General features: G+C 39.9%; 2 protein-coding genes across 2 annotated transcripts; both read right to left on the bottom strand.

Annotated features, from left to right (window-relative positions):
- Nucleotides 1-606: 606 nt before the first annotated feature.
- Nucleotides 607-1,098, bottom strand: LOC127771755 (formin-like protein 14). The gene has a single exon (XM_052297720.1). It carries the CDS (start codon nucleotides 1,096-1,098, stop codon nucleotides 607-609), a length of 492 nt encoding a protein of 163 aa, XP_052153680.1.
- A 1,864-nt stretch (nucleotides 1,099-2,962) lies between these two features.
- LOC127764763 (probable phosphoinositide phosphatase SAC9) lies at nucleotides 2,963-13,775 on the bottom strand. Its single transcript, XM_052289681.1, has 12 exons — nucleotides 13,456-13,775; nucleotides 11,066-13,035; nucleotides 10,644-10,751; nucleotides 10,374-10,544; nucleotides 9,598-9,840; nucleotides 9,017-9,481; nucleotides 7,768-8,541; nucleotides 7,314-7,511; nucleotides 5,014-5,448; nucleotides 4,700-4,933; nucleotides 4,049-4,346; nucleotides 2,963-3,448 (listed from the first exon to the last, which is right to left on the bottom strand). The coding sequence occupies exons 1-11, from the start codon at nucleotides 13,505-13,507 to the stop codon at nucleotides 4,065-4,067; spliced, it is 4,932 nt and encodes a 1,643-aa protein (XP_052145641.1). The 5' UTR covers nucleotides 13,508-13,775; the 3' UTR covers nucleotides 2,963-3,448; nucleotides 4,049-4,064.
- Nucleotides 13,776-15,556: the final 1,781 nt, after the last annotated feature.

Here is a 15,556-nt window from a genome sequence, read left to right as displayed (position 1 = left end):
TCTGAATATTACACACGATGGACAAATCGAAACACTCCAATCCAGCAATGACAAATACAAGGCAACGGAAGAATAATCCGGTATGTTTTTTTACATAGACTTTACAATTGCAATTACAACAAGTAATATACATTGAACTACGTACAAAAACGATGATATACACAGATAGGCACTTTCAAAACCACAAGCTGTTAATAAGCTATAGTTTTGAAAAAAAACATGGCCATCAGTAACAAGCCAAAGCCACCCAAAGCCATCTTGAGATATTGAATTCACAGGAATTACAGGACATAGCACACCAGGAATCTCTCAAGCGTTGATTGACCTAGTGATCATTAGCTTGTCCACCTTGTCATGCTCAGCCATTCTGAACAAGCTCACTTGCTCCGGATTCAGTTTACTGGCATTCAACTTGAATCCCTTCTTCTAGGAGGAAAAATTATGACCAAGAACTGCAGAACTTGAGCAGACAAGCAGAAAAACTATTCGAGAACTAGAGGCCAACGAAAAAGAAGATTCAGTGCAGATGTTCGAGCTGCAAACCTACAAGCAGCAAGAAAAACAAATCAAATCTGACCTGCAAAGCAGAAAAAGAGTCTTCTCATGTCAGCTAATCCATTGGAGAGCAGCGCTATAGCCAGCGAGAGAAGACTTGGATGATGATTCGGAGGTCGAGAGATTGGTGGTCATTGGCTCCGGAGGCTGCAGGTTCCGCTTGGGAGGCGATGGATTGGGGGCTCGCTCTCGCGGCTGTGGGATCAATGGCGGGCGGAGATGGACAGGGCTGGAGCCGAGCGTGGGGGAGGAGGCCGACGACGAGGAAGGGGATAGCGAGGTGGACGAGGTCTCGGCGGCGGCCGGTGGCACGGTGCTGGGGTCGGAGGCGGAGATCCGGGAGGCGAACTCGTCGGAAGGTGGGCCGACGTGGGGGAGCGGCAGAGAGGGCGCAGCTCTGGCGATCCCGGACGGAGATGCGAGCTCGTCGAGGGCGGCTGAGGCAGCCAGTGCGACGGAGGTGAGGGAGTAGAAGGCGTCGAGGGCGGTGGAGCAGGCGAGGTCGTCAAGGTGGTGATGGGAGCCGCGGGGTTCTCTCTGCATCGGCTCCAGATGCGCGATTCGGAAAGGACGAAAATATCCCTCCGCATATAATTTTTCCTGGACAAAAGTACCCCTCCACGATTCTACTACCACTAAGTGTGGTGGTAGTAGAAATAGATCTGAACCATTGGATCAAATAAGATCAACGGTTCAGATTTTTTTTCTACTCTAGGTAGAAGGCACCGGAGTGAGACTCTATATGAAAGTGATTGTCGGGTGAGTAGAGAATTGTATGTGTGAGTGTTGTGCCGTCGTCAATAATCCGAACCTATCCATGTCTATTAATTTAATCGCCTATATTGAGGTGTGTAAATCCACATGTATGACAGTGTTAGTGTGATATTGTCACAAATAAAACTATGCTTGTTTCATCTCATTGCTTGTTCAACTTTATATATGGCCATATGTATATTATATGGGTGCTATGTTGTCACCAACAAAAACTATGCTTTTACAGGTGTGTATGTTGTCAGTGGTACAAAATTATGCTTATTTATTTGTTACTACCATCTGTTCAGGTATGTATAACTACATGCATGTAGGATTGTTGTCGCTGACTGGTAGAATGCATGAATTTTAAAAAGATTTATCGTAAGAACCTCAAAACAGTTTCACAAGGCAAATGTAAAGACTTCCCGTGTTCCAAACAAGGAGGGTCTAGTGTTAATGCTTTCTGAAAATGGTGGAAGAGAAAGATGATCAAGATTGTGCTGTTATGATGGTATAATATCATTTGGTATCCTTCGGCCTATAGTCTCCAAGGAGATGAGATGTGAATAACCAAAAACTAATTTGAACCACATAAAGTAATGCTCCAGCCTATCTCATGATCCAAACATCCCCAATTGAAACACTTAGCACCCTCGCTCAAGATATACTAAATGACGATCTAACGACATCAGGAGAGCACTAAATAATTGTGGTCATCACAGTGCATTCTACATGATGGAGAGATCACTGCTATAGGCCTATTCTAACAGCTAAAGTTTCTACCAGATCCTCCAACTACCAAACAGTCCAAATACTCACCTACCTAGGTTCTAAGAATCTATAGCTACAAAATTCAGAAAATAAACTAGAATCAATAGCTATAAAATTTAGGAAACAAACTAGTATAAGCTAGAAGCCTAGAAACTCAAATGCCTATAAAGCCGAACTTTTAGATTCTCACAAGTTGACTATCAACCTTGATCTTAAGGTCCATAAGAGAACCATTCAAGATTTGACTCTTTTTTTTTTTTGGAAACTTCAGAGTTTATTAACCCACTGCTCTAGGCAAGTCACCGGAGACAAATTCAATTACAAAAGCCAGGGCTTGGCTCCAGAAACAGGGGGAGCCAGAGGCCGCGGTAAAAACACCATACCTACCATAGGAGGCCAAACAATCTGCCACCTTGTTACACGATCTAGGGCAAACATAAATAGAAGCTTGATTAAAATTCATCCACAGTAGCGCCCTACTAAATTCAAGATTTGACTTGAAACCATAAACTCCTAGTAAATTTATGCTAACATGTAATGGTTCATAATTAAGAAAGAACCGTATAGATATTCTTTAACAGGTAAACTCCATCGTTTGCAGCTGAAATGCTACCCTACAAAATTTCACGCATCAAATCCCATTCACATGAAATGCCCGCTAAACTCAACTACTGTGTGAGCAGCATTTCAGTGCCGAGGGAGCATTTGAAACAAATCATTCATGGATTATTTGGATTAGCCAGTTGATTATAGGAATAAATAAATTAGATAACTTAGAACGAGAGGTCTAATATATGCAGTACAAAGTTTTTTGAAAAATCATATTTTCAAAAGCATGGAGCAAATAATTCACGGTAATAATTCACCGTTATAATCCAGTGAGTAAAATGGAAAGAATTGGGCTTGGCATAGCTGGTCTAGTAATTTGGTAAATACACCTTTCCCAAAATATTTACCCAAAAAAGAACTCATACAAATTTGGTTCCTACACCTATACAGACATAAAGACTTCATACATGTATTTCAAGTGTAACTTGCAACATTGAAAAGCGAAATCAATCTCTCGTGGCAGAAAAACCTACAATAAGTTGAATTTCTAGACATTCTATACCAAAAAAAATGAATTTCCAGAAATTCAGCAAATTCCCAGATTCCTTGAATCAGATCACTGGAAGATCAAAGTAGAAAACAACGAAACATCATGAAAGCAACTGTATTTCTTGCGGCATCGTGGCCGCTGTCAGCTTGTCACCACAGCGGCTGCATCTGTATGCACTGCATGTCCGGGTAAAACCAATAGTTTACAACATCATCAATCTGACTACCACCAGGTATGATCAGTTCAATATTCCATCATGGCAGATACAACCTATAATAAGGTAAAGCAAAGTAAGTAAGAACATTATGCATGTTCCATAGTTGAGCTTACCTAGTAAATACATCGTTTCTTTATTGTAACTAACAATGAAGTTCCATTTAGAATTAATGATGATTTGCCCCTTTCCATAAAGAAAGCATTAACACAATCCAATTTTGGTGAAAAAACAGTGCTGTCTCCTGTTCCACGATTCATTTGTATGAGAGGATTAGCCACAAACTTCTTGGTAGCCTATTAATTATTCCAGAATCTCATACAAGTAACTCAAGCGGCTGCAGCATGGTGGCATTGTTCAGTTGCCAGCAAAATATCAGCAAACTAACAATAGAAGAAAATTCTAAAACTTAGCATGTTCTAGCCAGCTGACTTCAGCAAATTAGAAGATTTGTACATAACATTAATGTGAACTATTATAGGGCAAACTAGATTTCTGAAATGGCATTAAATAATTGCTCATGAGAATACACTGCAAATCAATTTCTTAGTAAAATGCTCTTTTAATTAACCAAAATATCATAGTGGTCTCTTACTTAAAGACAACTTACCTATGCAAAGAAAGAGAATGTAACCTAGAAAGTCATAGACCATTACCTCACATATCAATATATCATACTGCTGAGAGACTTCCAATCTTTCCCATTTCATATGTATCAGCATAGTAATACAACTTGATCTTATTTGACAAAGACAACCCAGTGGCCAAAGGAAGATTTCGCAAGTTTGAGCCATCAATCTCGGCAATGTCATCCACAAAGGCAGTGACATCCCCAAGTAATCTAAAGAGAACACAACGGACATCTTGTTGTAAATCTTGAAAATCATAATAGAGTGGAGTATTCACTTTTACTTCTGGTAAACGGTATTCCTCAACAACCAGCTTTCCAGACTCCTGTAGAAAGCCACAAGCATGTGAAAAAATAAGGTAAAAGTATACGGATGGCAACTAAAAAATCCATAGCGACCTAAAAGGTTTGGTCATAGGCCTCTTAAACCCTTATAGTGATATCATGTAGCAAAAGAATGATTGCTATAAGCAGCCAACATCATACAGATGAAAGTTGTTGCATATGATCCACTAGCTTCACTAACATTAGAATTTATACTAAGACGTGATTTGATGTTTTAGTAATAACATTTGAACTATTAAAAAAACAAACTAATAAAGATCATGAGAAGCACAAAAGGAACAATTATAGTCATCAAAGCAAGTGAAATTTGACTACACAGGCAGCTGCTTCTTACCTTAACAATTGTGACTTGTAAATAAAGAATTGCTGGATTTATAACTCTATCTTCCATAGGTATCAATGAAAATTCCTTCATATCCAACTCTGACGAGGAAGGTGAATGGGTCACCCGCGGTCTAACAACATTGAAGAAATCAAGGCGAAATCCAGCTATTCCAGGTGTATTAGGCAAGAGATATTGCTCCAGAACAAGATCATTATCTCTCAGCCTTTCAGCTTCAACTGGAATCTGGGAAATAGGAAGAAAAGAACTAAGTCACAGTTCAAAGATAGAGCTCAGAATGTGTTTAAAAGCATCATAGTGTTTACCCTAAATCTGCCCAGTGGTTGCGATCTATCTAAATAAGTCTTCATCCTCATTATTCCCATAGATGTGTCAGGATTTGTCTCCTTTCTCAGAGTGTTGCCAAAAATAACAATCCTTTTTGCATGGATAAATGAATTCTGTGGAGTGGTTGGCTTGGATTCAGAAAATGTGCCTTCACTTAATGACAAAAGATCAAATTCCTCACTGAACTTGGTTGAATGAGAGTCAATATGGTTGAGTGTCATCTTTATTGAAACAATACGACAGCGGATAGGGTTTGGGAAGTGAAATTTAATGTGCCTTGGCTCTTCACTCATGCTACTTGTTTTTTCGGGTCCAGAAAGATGTGGAGATGACAACATCATGTCGTGTACATCCCATTTTCCTATAAATGTTCGATCTTCTCGATTTATTTTATTACCAGCCCATATCTCCACCTGCACAAGAAGCACAATTGTTACTTTTAGCATGTAAAGGAAGTAAAGCAATACACCAAAAGGAATATGAAAAATGAAAATAGCTGAATGGATAAATCAAATTATCTTCTAGTTAACTCTGCCTGTCTACCAGACCCAGTATATAAACAAGGTGACAGACAGCACTTGCCCATTGCGTTTAAATCCAGATCAGGAGTACGTGAACAAACTAGGTGTATTTGCACCATGTCTCTGCCTCCATGCTTCACCCTTTCAATAGAAGGAATATTGAAGCAAGGGGTAAGTAGGTGGAATTTGCCCTTACTCTGTGCTGTAAAATTTGTGCTACCATGCTACTGCATGCCAACAGTCCCAAGTTTCCAAACCCTATGCAGCTTTGTCAAGTGTCAACACTCAACCGCCAGAAAACCTAGGTTCAGGACTTCAGGTTTGTCACATGGATCTGTCGTGAAGTTCATAGTAAATCATGCACAGTTCCTATTGACTCTATTTTACTCCAAACTTTAATTGAGTTTGCACATGTCAAAGAAAACACTTTCAAGGAGTTAGCAGTACTCATACACCATTTCGTGATTGATCGTTGACTCTTAGAATCTGCCATCAGAAAGAATGGTTGTCTTCCCACCCAAGAAGAACGGTCTTGTGTGTTCTTTTCATTGTATTAATCTAATAATAGTCCACTTTCAAAATATAATATAGTGATTAAAACATCTGTGTCCAGCATTGCACCTGATCACAACCTCTGCTGTCAAGTAATGCGACTAGTCATGACAAGAAGTAGGCCAGGGAGCATGACTTGACTTGCGCTGCATGAGAGAAAATTGGGCCTTGCATGGGAGGCCCAGTCCATAGGATAGGGAGATATGAGGAGAGATGTTTAGGTTTCCTCCCCCGTACATAACCAGCCACTAGATCCAGAGCCAGATTAGAGGGAGCCAGTTGCGCACCTCTTTTCCTCATGTGCTTCCCATTTTTCCTTTATCACCTCCCTTCTAATAAACTAGTCAACTCAACTACTAATCATGACTTGGCATGACTAGTCCAAAAGCCGGTAGAGTGACAACTCGACTCAACTTTATGACAACAAACTTGATCCTAACCTACCGGTCTATTAGTTTGAGCCCATGAAAAAATCACGATTTTTTATATGTTCCTTACTAGTTAGAACCTTTTCCATGCTGAAATAAAAACTATCCATCAGATTTCAGCTCCGGCAATGTCATGTTGGTTCGCACAAATTGGAAATATATTTTTTTTCTTCATATTTTTCTTTAACGTTTACATCAAATAAAAGTATTAGAAACCCTATTTATTACAATTTCAGCTCCGGCAATGTCATGTTGGTTCATGTTGGTTCACACAAATTGGAAATTTATTTTTTTTCTTCATATTTTTCTTTAACGTTTACATCAAATTTTAGAAATCCTATTTATTACATTCCAGCACAAAGGTCAGTCTAAAAAACAAAAAAAAAATCTGCAATTCAGTGATAATGAATTAATTCTGTGAACTGCTAATGAAAGGAAGCTGCATTTTAATGCCTTAAAAGTCATCGGTGTTTTTTTCACAAGTTTATGCCATGCATACAATGCAGGGTGCCTAGACACTCGAATGCCTATAAGTTTGAAAATAAGATAGATTTAATGACTTCAGTTTAAACTCATTGTACATAAGAACCCTACTAATCACCACCTACAAAGGCACCCTCGGAACCTGATTATCAAGAAAACTGACATGGAATCAACATATAACTATAATTCCCATATGGTTTATATTTCTGGCCAGCTAGCATCATTTGTACTCCTTTTCTAGATAAACTAAGAAAACCTGCTGAAGAAAAAAGAAAACTAAGTAAGCGATCTTACAATTGGGCAGTCAGATGTTGAGTATCCACAGGAACCAACAATTATTGCAGCTCCTGAAACATCAGATAGACCACCAAGAACAATTGAGAACTCCACAGATGTGTTATCCAGTGGAGCTTTCCAATAAGACTTTTGCTCTCCAATACCAAATGGTGCCAGTAATGACAACAGTGGTTCTGAGTCATCAGCAGTTTCTACCTGAAAAAAGAAAATATGAGAGCAAGCTCTAAGCATATTCAGTGGCTCAATGGGCAAGCAAAATCGGTAGGAATTATCTTCAGACAAATAAAAAGGAGTTCTCTTCAGACAAAGAAAATGTTAAAAAAAAGTTACAAGAAAAGGTTGAAAAAGTTCTCTTTTAGGTGGTGCATTATCTGACACCAGGATAATACTAATAAAAGAATAAATAAAAGGAAAAATGACTATAATTATCATAAATAAGGTAGAGGAATACCGTTTGTAAAAAGCTTGCATATGGAAATTCTGCAAGGGATTCTTCACCATCAAGGAGCTGCTTCAATTGCTTTTGACCATATTGAACACTTTTTGTGAAATCGGATATCCTACTGAATTCAAGTCCGCAGACCTGATTCACAGCTTTCAGTACTGCTTGCTCGGTACGACCTTTTTTTCGCAGGCTGCGAAGAACCCTCACATAATCCACATATAATGCATGTTTGATCACCTCACTGCAGCATGATTTGCACACAAAATTATCTGCAAGAGCTGAATAGCCACCACCTTGACTCCCACCATATATCTTCAGATCTCTGTAAGTGTTATTAAGCAAAAGAAAGGCTCCTTTCCCAGCACAACATGCTTTGCATGCTGTCCTTCCACACTGGGAACACTCTACAAATATTGATGAGTTCTCACTAGTGGCAGAAGCGTGTGATGAAGACAAAGCACGGACTTCACATACATCACCTGTGCACGACTCATCATTTTCACAAATATTCCAAAAGTCTATAGCATGACCATTGATATTTTCGAGCCCTATTGAAGCATTGACACGATCCTCATGGACAGTATGGCCCAGCAATGCCAGATAATCAGCAAGGCTAGACAACTTCAACAGGTAAGAATAATCAACCGAGCGGTTTGGGTCTACTGTGGCAGGAATAATACCGATCGATAATAACGCCCGGTCTCTTTCGGCAGCAGAAAGATCAAGACAAAGACGCTTTATTTCAAGCTTCATCATTTGCTCGAAGTTAAGACCCTTACCCTGGAAGGATGAATAAAGTTGACATTTAACAATCCTGACTGAAACTTACATATCGGTTCGAAGTAAGCCATATTTTCCTTTATCAAGAAAATATTAAGCAAGTATATACACCGAAAGATGAAAGTAATGTCATATGAAAAATAGCTTATATTTATTCAACTTGCTTTCAAAACAGCGGTATTATCAAAATGCACAACTATATCTACATTTCAGCAGACAGAATAGAACTAGTACTGAGTTTAACAATGCAGCACAGAGCATAAGTCGGCAAGTTTTTACAAAAGAAATATATATTTAGTTACCTTATGCTAGTTTATAGGAATTTGAATATTTCCGGGCATTCTTGTATGAGAGCAGCAATTTAAGATATTCAGGATAAGCTCAACATAGATTCAATAAGAAAATACATCAAGGAGATTATAAAATATAATGGACTTGATATGAAAAGAATGGAGATAAATTGTACGTAAAATACCTTGATATTTCCAGAAAATGATTCAAAAAACTTAAGATAAATGTGTGCACTGTCAAATTCTTCAACCTGGCTATTCACTTTAACAGAAGGTGTTTCTGATGCAGTGGCGAAAGGGTTAACATCAAAGTCATCATCAAATGAGTTCGTTTGTTCCACATTAACAAAAGATGTATTTTCAGTTGCATCTGATTGATTCAGCATGTCAAAATCACCAGTGAGAAAGTCCACAAAATTTCCTGAACTGCCTTGTAGAACTGATGAAGAGCTTTTAGTAGAAGAGGCTCTTTCACTACCAACAATACCATTTTGAGGCAAGAAAGAATTTGAAGAATTTGCAACTTCCTTTGAACCAACATTGCCAGGAATACTAGACAACTTTTCATGTAGAAGCTCTACAAAATCAGGGCCACGTCTGCTATCTGTTAACATATCCACCCATGGAAGAGAAACCCCAAGCACTTCAATCTGTTATAGAAGCTCAACAAGTTAAAAAAAGAAGTTAAAAATGGGGGAACAGTTCCAGTTCTAAAAGTGATGTACTCTGAACATCTACATCGAGAAGAATCAAGCCAAACTTTTACCTCACCAAGAGTAATTGGTGTTCTTGCCCTGGCCGATGGATGAAAAGATAATGCAACAACTCTATTTAAAAAGTTTAATTCTCCTTCCAGCTCTTCAAAGTCATACAGCAAAGGAAGGTAAGTGCTCTCTTGAATATTTGGACGAGCACTTTTACCTGTCACAGCTAAGTCCTCTGGATCAATTCTTCCAGTAAGTGGGATCAACAAATTCGTCCCATTGGAGCATTGTGGAATGCAAGCACCCTGAACAAATAATCTTGCAGTTAACTATATAACTACTAGCCAAATAAGGAGTGTAAAAGAACAAAGGCATGCAGAGCACAAGTGAAATCATCTAAGTCAAGATACAAAAATAGAAAAGAGCCAAACTACTACAAACAAGCAGTTACTACACATTGCCAAAAGTATAGTAGTTGAATAATATATGATAGGATATAATAATTTGCCAAAATCAAGGCTGAACCAGGGGCTGAGCTTTGTTTCAAGCCTAGCACAACGAAGTTAAGGAGCATGCACTTCGACATTGGTTTTCAACCATGATAGTAATGTGCTCATAGCAGCAACATAGCATTTTGGCCAGATATCAAAATTACAGGACACATTTGAAGAGGCACAAAACTAGAAAGGGCTATTTATTGTGTTTTTCCAGTTTTGAATTTTGACAGCGAGTGAGCCAACTTGATATGTCAAAGGAACTTGATGAAACAAATGAGTTAAAAACTATTAACAAAAAAGGAGATTAATAATAAACAGTGAGATAGGATGATGAAAAAGACCTCAAGAACAAGCTTAAGGGTATCTACGCTGGAGCCAACTCTAACATCAATAGTTGCTGGATATGAAGAATCATCAACACCATGAGAGACAGTAAGAAGAAGCTGACAAACTTGACAAGGTTCTCCAAGGTATATAAAAAGTTCAACATAGTCAGCACCTTGCTGACATACCTGCAGGAGTAAAAGTTTAGTGAGACACAGGTAAAACAATAACACAATAGTCATATATCAAGAAATAATACTGGACAATAACTATCCAAAGCAGAATACCCAAGTCAGATCCTTCTTTTTGAAGCTGAGAAGACTAGAACTACCATCAGCCACTGGGGTGATACTAGGAACTGGTTTTAACATGCATCCAGATGGCCTCGAAAGTACCTGAATTATGAAAATCAGGCATGATTCAACCAAAAATTGTTTAAAACCAAAATTAGCTACAAGAAGATAAAATATCAATCTTACACATGTAATTTGTTGAAGCAGATGCATTGAGAGATGATTATAGAAGTTTGTAGGATTGGATTTTAGTTACATGTAAATTTAACATCAGCTAAAACTCAGGAATTTTTTACATCTTTGCGATGAAAACTGTTTGGCATAAAGAAGTTGCAGTACTGCAATATTGAAAATTAAAATCAAGTTTACTGGTAAAGTTTGCAAGAATGGTATTGACAGGGAGCAAGTTTACCAACTTTGAGAGGAGAAATAGGGATGGATGGGAGATGCTTAAACAGCCTCAATCCAAGGAACATCTCAAACTGTTTTTGACGAGAACTATCATTAATATAATTCTGGAACCTTCTTTGCAGCGTAATCTTGACATTCTGAGCAGCTGAGAATTTACTAAATTTTCCAGTCTCTTCCTTGAATATGTTCAGAATTTCACTGTGCATAGCTTTTGAGCCAGTGTACAATGTAGCATGGATATCACCAGCCAGAAGAAAAAGTTCAGCAAGGTGATTCACTGGAGCAAGCATCGTCGAGCCTTTGAACTGATCAAATGTCATATCAAATCTCTTCCAGGGCTTTTGGGGAGCCTCCTGACATGGATGCTCCCACGTTGTAGTGCGTGTATTATGATCAATATAGAATGATTTTCCTGTTACAGAATCAAAGCGCTCCTCCCATCCAGGGGGCAAAGTACGAGGGTTTCTGCCATTATATTCAGGATACCTGCTTGATGATAACCCAAACATTGCATCAACATCAAGGGATATACTCAATCGACTACACTGTTCGACAAAAACTTGAAGTGCCCCAAAGTAGCTTGCAGCATTGGTTCGATCAAGAGAGTCTGCACAATTGAAGCGCACCACCCCGTTTTGTATAGATTCCATGCAAAACCCACCATTGATGTCATCATTGAAGATAACTGATCCTTTACATTCCTTAAGCTGCTGCTTTACATTATAGTATTTTCCTTCACTGAAGCCAATTGCCATTGTAGGTGCTTTAAGGTGTCTCCAAAGGCCCTCAACTGTCTGTTGTTGCCCTTTTAACTTCACAGTGGCATGCCAGTCATAATTTATCAACTGAATCCAGGTTTTCCCAAGCTTTTTAGTAGACCTCAGGTACTCTAGTGAACTTTTGAAAGAATCAACAAGAACTGTCTCAGGTTTTCCATCACCATATCTCAGCAAGTTAACGCACACAATGGGAACCACTCCAGGTTTCTTTTGACTTGTTGCATTGACTTCCAATAATTTATTTCCATATCTTCTACCCAGCCGTTGGTAGTATTGTAAGCTCCCATTGAAAGGATCATCAGCAACATAAATTTCAGCCTCTACTGAAACAGCATTTTTTATCTCGGCACCCCACCATATTGGTATAGTTCCACGGCGCCAAATATAAGAGCTAAAGGGAATAGATTGCCCTTGACCATCCTTCCGAGGAGCCCATACAAGCTGCTCACACTCCACCTCATTACCTGTGCCTGAACAAGCATTTATGCCACGGGCCAAATAGCGGGTCCCAGGATGCAACCGACTACGTCGTGCAAGGAGGGCAACTATCCCACCTTGCTGTCCTGTACCTCCAAAACTCCGGCACTCGGCAAAACCCTGCAATAGAACAACACAATGGCCTAGCAACCCAATATCCATAAAAGGCTTTGCTAACCATCTGTTCCACACAAATTCTTCATCTGGTTCCCGAAGAGTCATATGGCTCGGAAACGGCCTGGTAATATCCCTTGTTTCACAGAAGTAGTACTTCCCATCAATGTCAAGTTCAGCCAATTCCTTGATATTCTTCGATTCTCCATTACCTTGGGCTTGTGGGTTTTGCAGTTGGATCTTTATCCATTGACTCTCTGCCACTGTATATATACACCCACCTCCAGGTAGGGTTGGTACTGTCGCACTCAGCTGCGTCGCAACCAGAAGCAATGCGTAACTCCCTAATACCGCATAACCTAGTACAGCTTTAGAGTACGTAGTACTCTTGCACAGAATCTTTGATCCATTAGTGATATAGTTCAATGCTGCTGCCTCCGAATCAAAAAGGTCCTCGCCGTGCTTCCCCAGGTAGTGCAGGTAACCCGTGGTTGGGTCGACGTAGATTACCTGAGTATCCTTCCTTGTTGACAAACTAGCCACAATGTACACTTCGCTCGTATCTAACACGACGACGACGACCGAAGTGTCCCTGGGCCGACCACCTGAAATGGAGACAAGGCAATCATCCAAAGCACTTTGTAAATAAATGGAAGGAGGCGAATATGTGATTGGTCAAGGAGGTAGAACAGCAGCAAAATTGTATGCCCGTCGAATCTGCACAAAAATACCATCGCGCAGCTAGCAGCCAGCCATGATCGATTCATTCATTCATTAATAGCAGCACTAATTGCTACGCACAAACAGGAAGCAACCAGTACGATGTAGTATGGTATTACAGTTTGATCCAATTAGGTGCAGCAAACTATAATAAGCGGAGCCTAACTAATTAACCGACTGCGCGCGCGATCTCGGATCAAGCCCAGTCGCTGCCGATCCGCTCTGCACGAAACGAAGAGCGGAGAGCGGGGGAGGGAGAGGCAGGGCACAGATCTAGCGAGGGAGAGAGGGAGGGGAGGGCGTACGGGGGTTGGCCGGCGGCGAGGGATCCGAGGGGTAGTAGGATCGCGACGCCATCCTCACGGGGGCGCCCGCCGCGCCGGCGGGCAAGGAGGCCGGCAAGGGGTGGGGGGAGCGCGACGGCGGCGGCGGCGGCGGCGGGATCTCGAGGGCGGAGGAGGTCGCGGTCGTTAGTAGTGGGCGGGCGCCTGCGCCGTAATCCGTGGGCCGTGGCCGTGGACGCTGAGGAGGCTCGGTTCCCGTCAACACGGGACGCAGCAGCCTCGATCGATGTCGGGAAAGGCGGAGGAGGAGAGATCAGCGGCTGGGTCACGAACGAATCGTGTAGCACCCGCAAAGGTGCAAAAGTAATACCGCGACGACACCGTTTGGTTTGGGTTTTCTTTTCTTTTCCTTCCGAGTACGGAGAACTTGATTAAATAATAATATATATAAATACATACTAAAAAGCGTCTCAACTTTGGCAAATCCTTAGGCAGTGTTTTATCACTTGTTAAAAAATATATTTTATATATAATTCTTTACTTAGCGAAAAATATTTTTCAGATGTTTCATCGCTCGCTAAAAATGTTTCAACCAAATACAACATTCAAAAATTACTTATTGTAACACGAGTAAATCACTATCTACATCATCGAAGAAATATCGACTAATAACTTGAGAAAGCATTATTTCAATGTGCATCATGTGCAACGTCGGGTAAAATACTTGAATATAACAAAATACAACTGATAAAACGATAGATTACAACATCGTCAAACTTCAATGAGAACCTATTGTTCACCTTATTCTTCTACTCCATGGTCGGATATGTCTTTTCCCTCTTCTCTGGCCAACAGATCTTCTTTCTTCCCCTACTTCACCTGTCAAATTCGGATAAACCATATGCTCCTTGCCCATGAGACGCGTGACTCAGCATGAACACCAACGCACACTTTATGGCGACCTTGAAGCCGTTGAATTGGAGCATCTAGCTGAAGAGGGTTGACTTCTCGAGGTCGGCGAATCATTGTACAATCTCCTCGTGGCCAGCCTTCATGTACATGGGAAGGTCCATCGAGAGGCTCTCGAGCGCTCACCATCACAACTGCCTCTGCTTGGCAGGGAAACGAGATGAGGTAGGTGGTTGTCCAACTATTTCGACCTAAACCAATTGTTTCCCGGAAAAATAAGAGTATTTTGATTTATCAAGCTCAAATTAAAATCCAGCAAAGTTAGTGGATCATCTATCATAGGCAAAAGAAGATCAAACTCACAATCATTTTGTGATAAATTGAACTTAAAAAAGAAACTTGCAAAGTTAACTTAAATATAGATAGAATCTGAACCTGGGGAGTGATTTTAAACCAACTATTTTGATTCATTAAACATGCCTATATATTATAGTGCAAGGAAAGATATATGACAGCAGCATGCCTCACTATCATGGTACAATTGTTGTCACTCTATATTCGATATTTCTTGGATCCTCGAAGGCTAGTAAATTTATGTTTAGTTGCACCACATGATGAGGAATTGATATATTGTAGATTTGGAATATGATGAGGCTTAATCGAGAAGGGAAATGGGTAGCATAGTACATGGGTTCGTTTATGCATTGTAAAAGAGAATAAAAGCTGTAGTTTCATATAACCAAAAAAAAGCCAAAAAAAGGCATGATAAATTTACTGATAATACAATAAAGGTGTTTTGGTATGCGAATAATCCCAATTGAGATAATTTTTTCCTATTGAACCAACTCTACTCATTATGTCTAAACTGTTTTGTACTCCATCACTATTTTTTCCGAGGAAAAAGGTGCTCAATTTTAATAATACCCTAAATTTGCATGCTACAGTGGTGAATAAATACATACTTGTAACCTAAATCACTATTTTCTCTAAGGAAAAAGGTGCTCAATTTATTAAGATATTAAACATAGGCGGAAATATGCTCTCGTCACGCTGCACAATGCTTTGCTCTATTAACTAGTTGCTCTAACTCATGTGCTACTCTTGATGAGGACATCACTCTTTCGGATATACACGACAATCCTCCACCAGTCATTCAAGAACCAATTACAAGAGCTTGCGCGCGATATTTGAATTTAGAGGTGAGCTCGTTCCT

Source organism: Oryza glaberrima, chromosome 1 (assembly GCF_000147395.1).
Source record: "Oryza glaberrima chromosome 1, OglaRS2, whole genome shotgun sequence".
NCBI lineage: Eukaryota > Viridiplantae > Streptophyta > Magnoliopsida > Poales > Poaceae > Oryza > Oryza glaberrima.
This window is presented reverse-complemented; position numbering and strand designations above follow the sequence as displayed.

Excerpts from the sequence above, each read along its gene's own strand:
- LOC127771755 (XM_052297720.1), bottom strand. The coding sequence starts at position 1,098 with ATGCAGAGAGAACCCCGCGGCTCCCATCACCACCTTGACGACCTCGCC.
- LOC127764763 (XM_052289681.1), bottom strand. The coding sequence starts at position 13,507 with ATGGCGTCGCGATCCTACTACCCCTCGGATCCCTCGCCGCCGGCCAAC. Across the intron at positions 13,036-13,455 it reads CTCGCCGCCGGCCAACCCCC|GTGGTCGGCCCAGGGACACT; the intron begins GTACGCCCTCCC and ends TCTCCATTTCAG. Across the intron at positions 8,542-9,016 it reads CATTTTCTGGAAATATCAAG|GGTAAGGGTCTTAACTTCGA; the intron begins GTATTTTACGTA and ends TCATCCTTCCAG.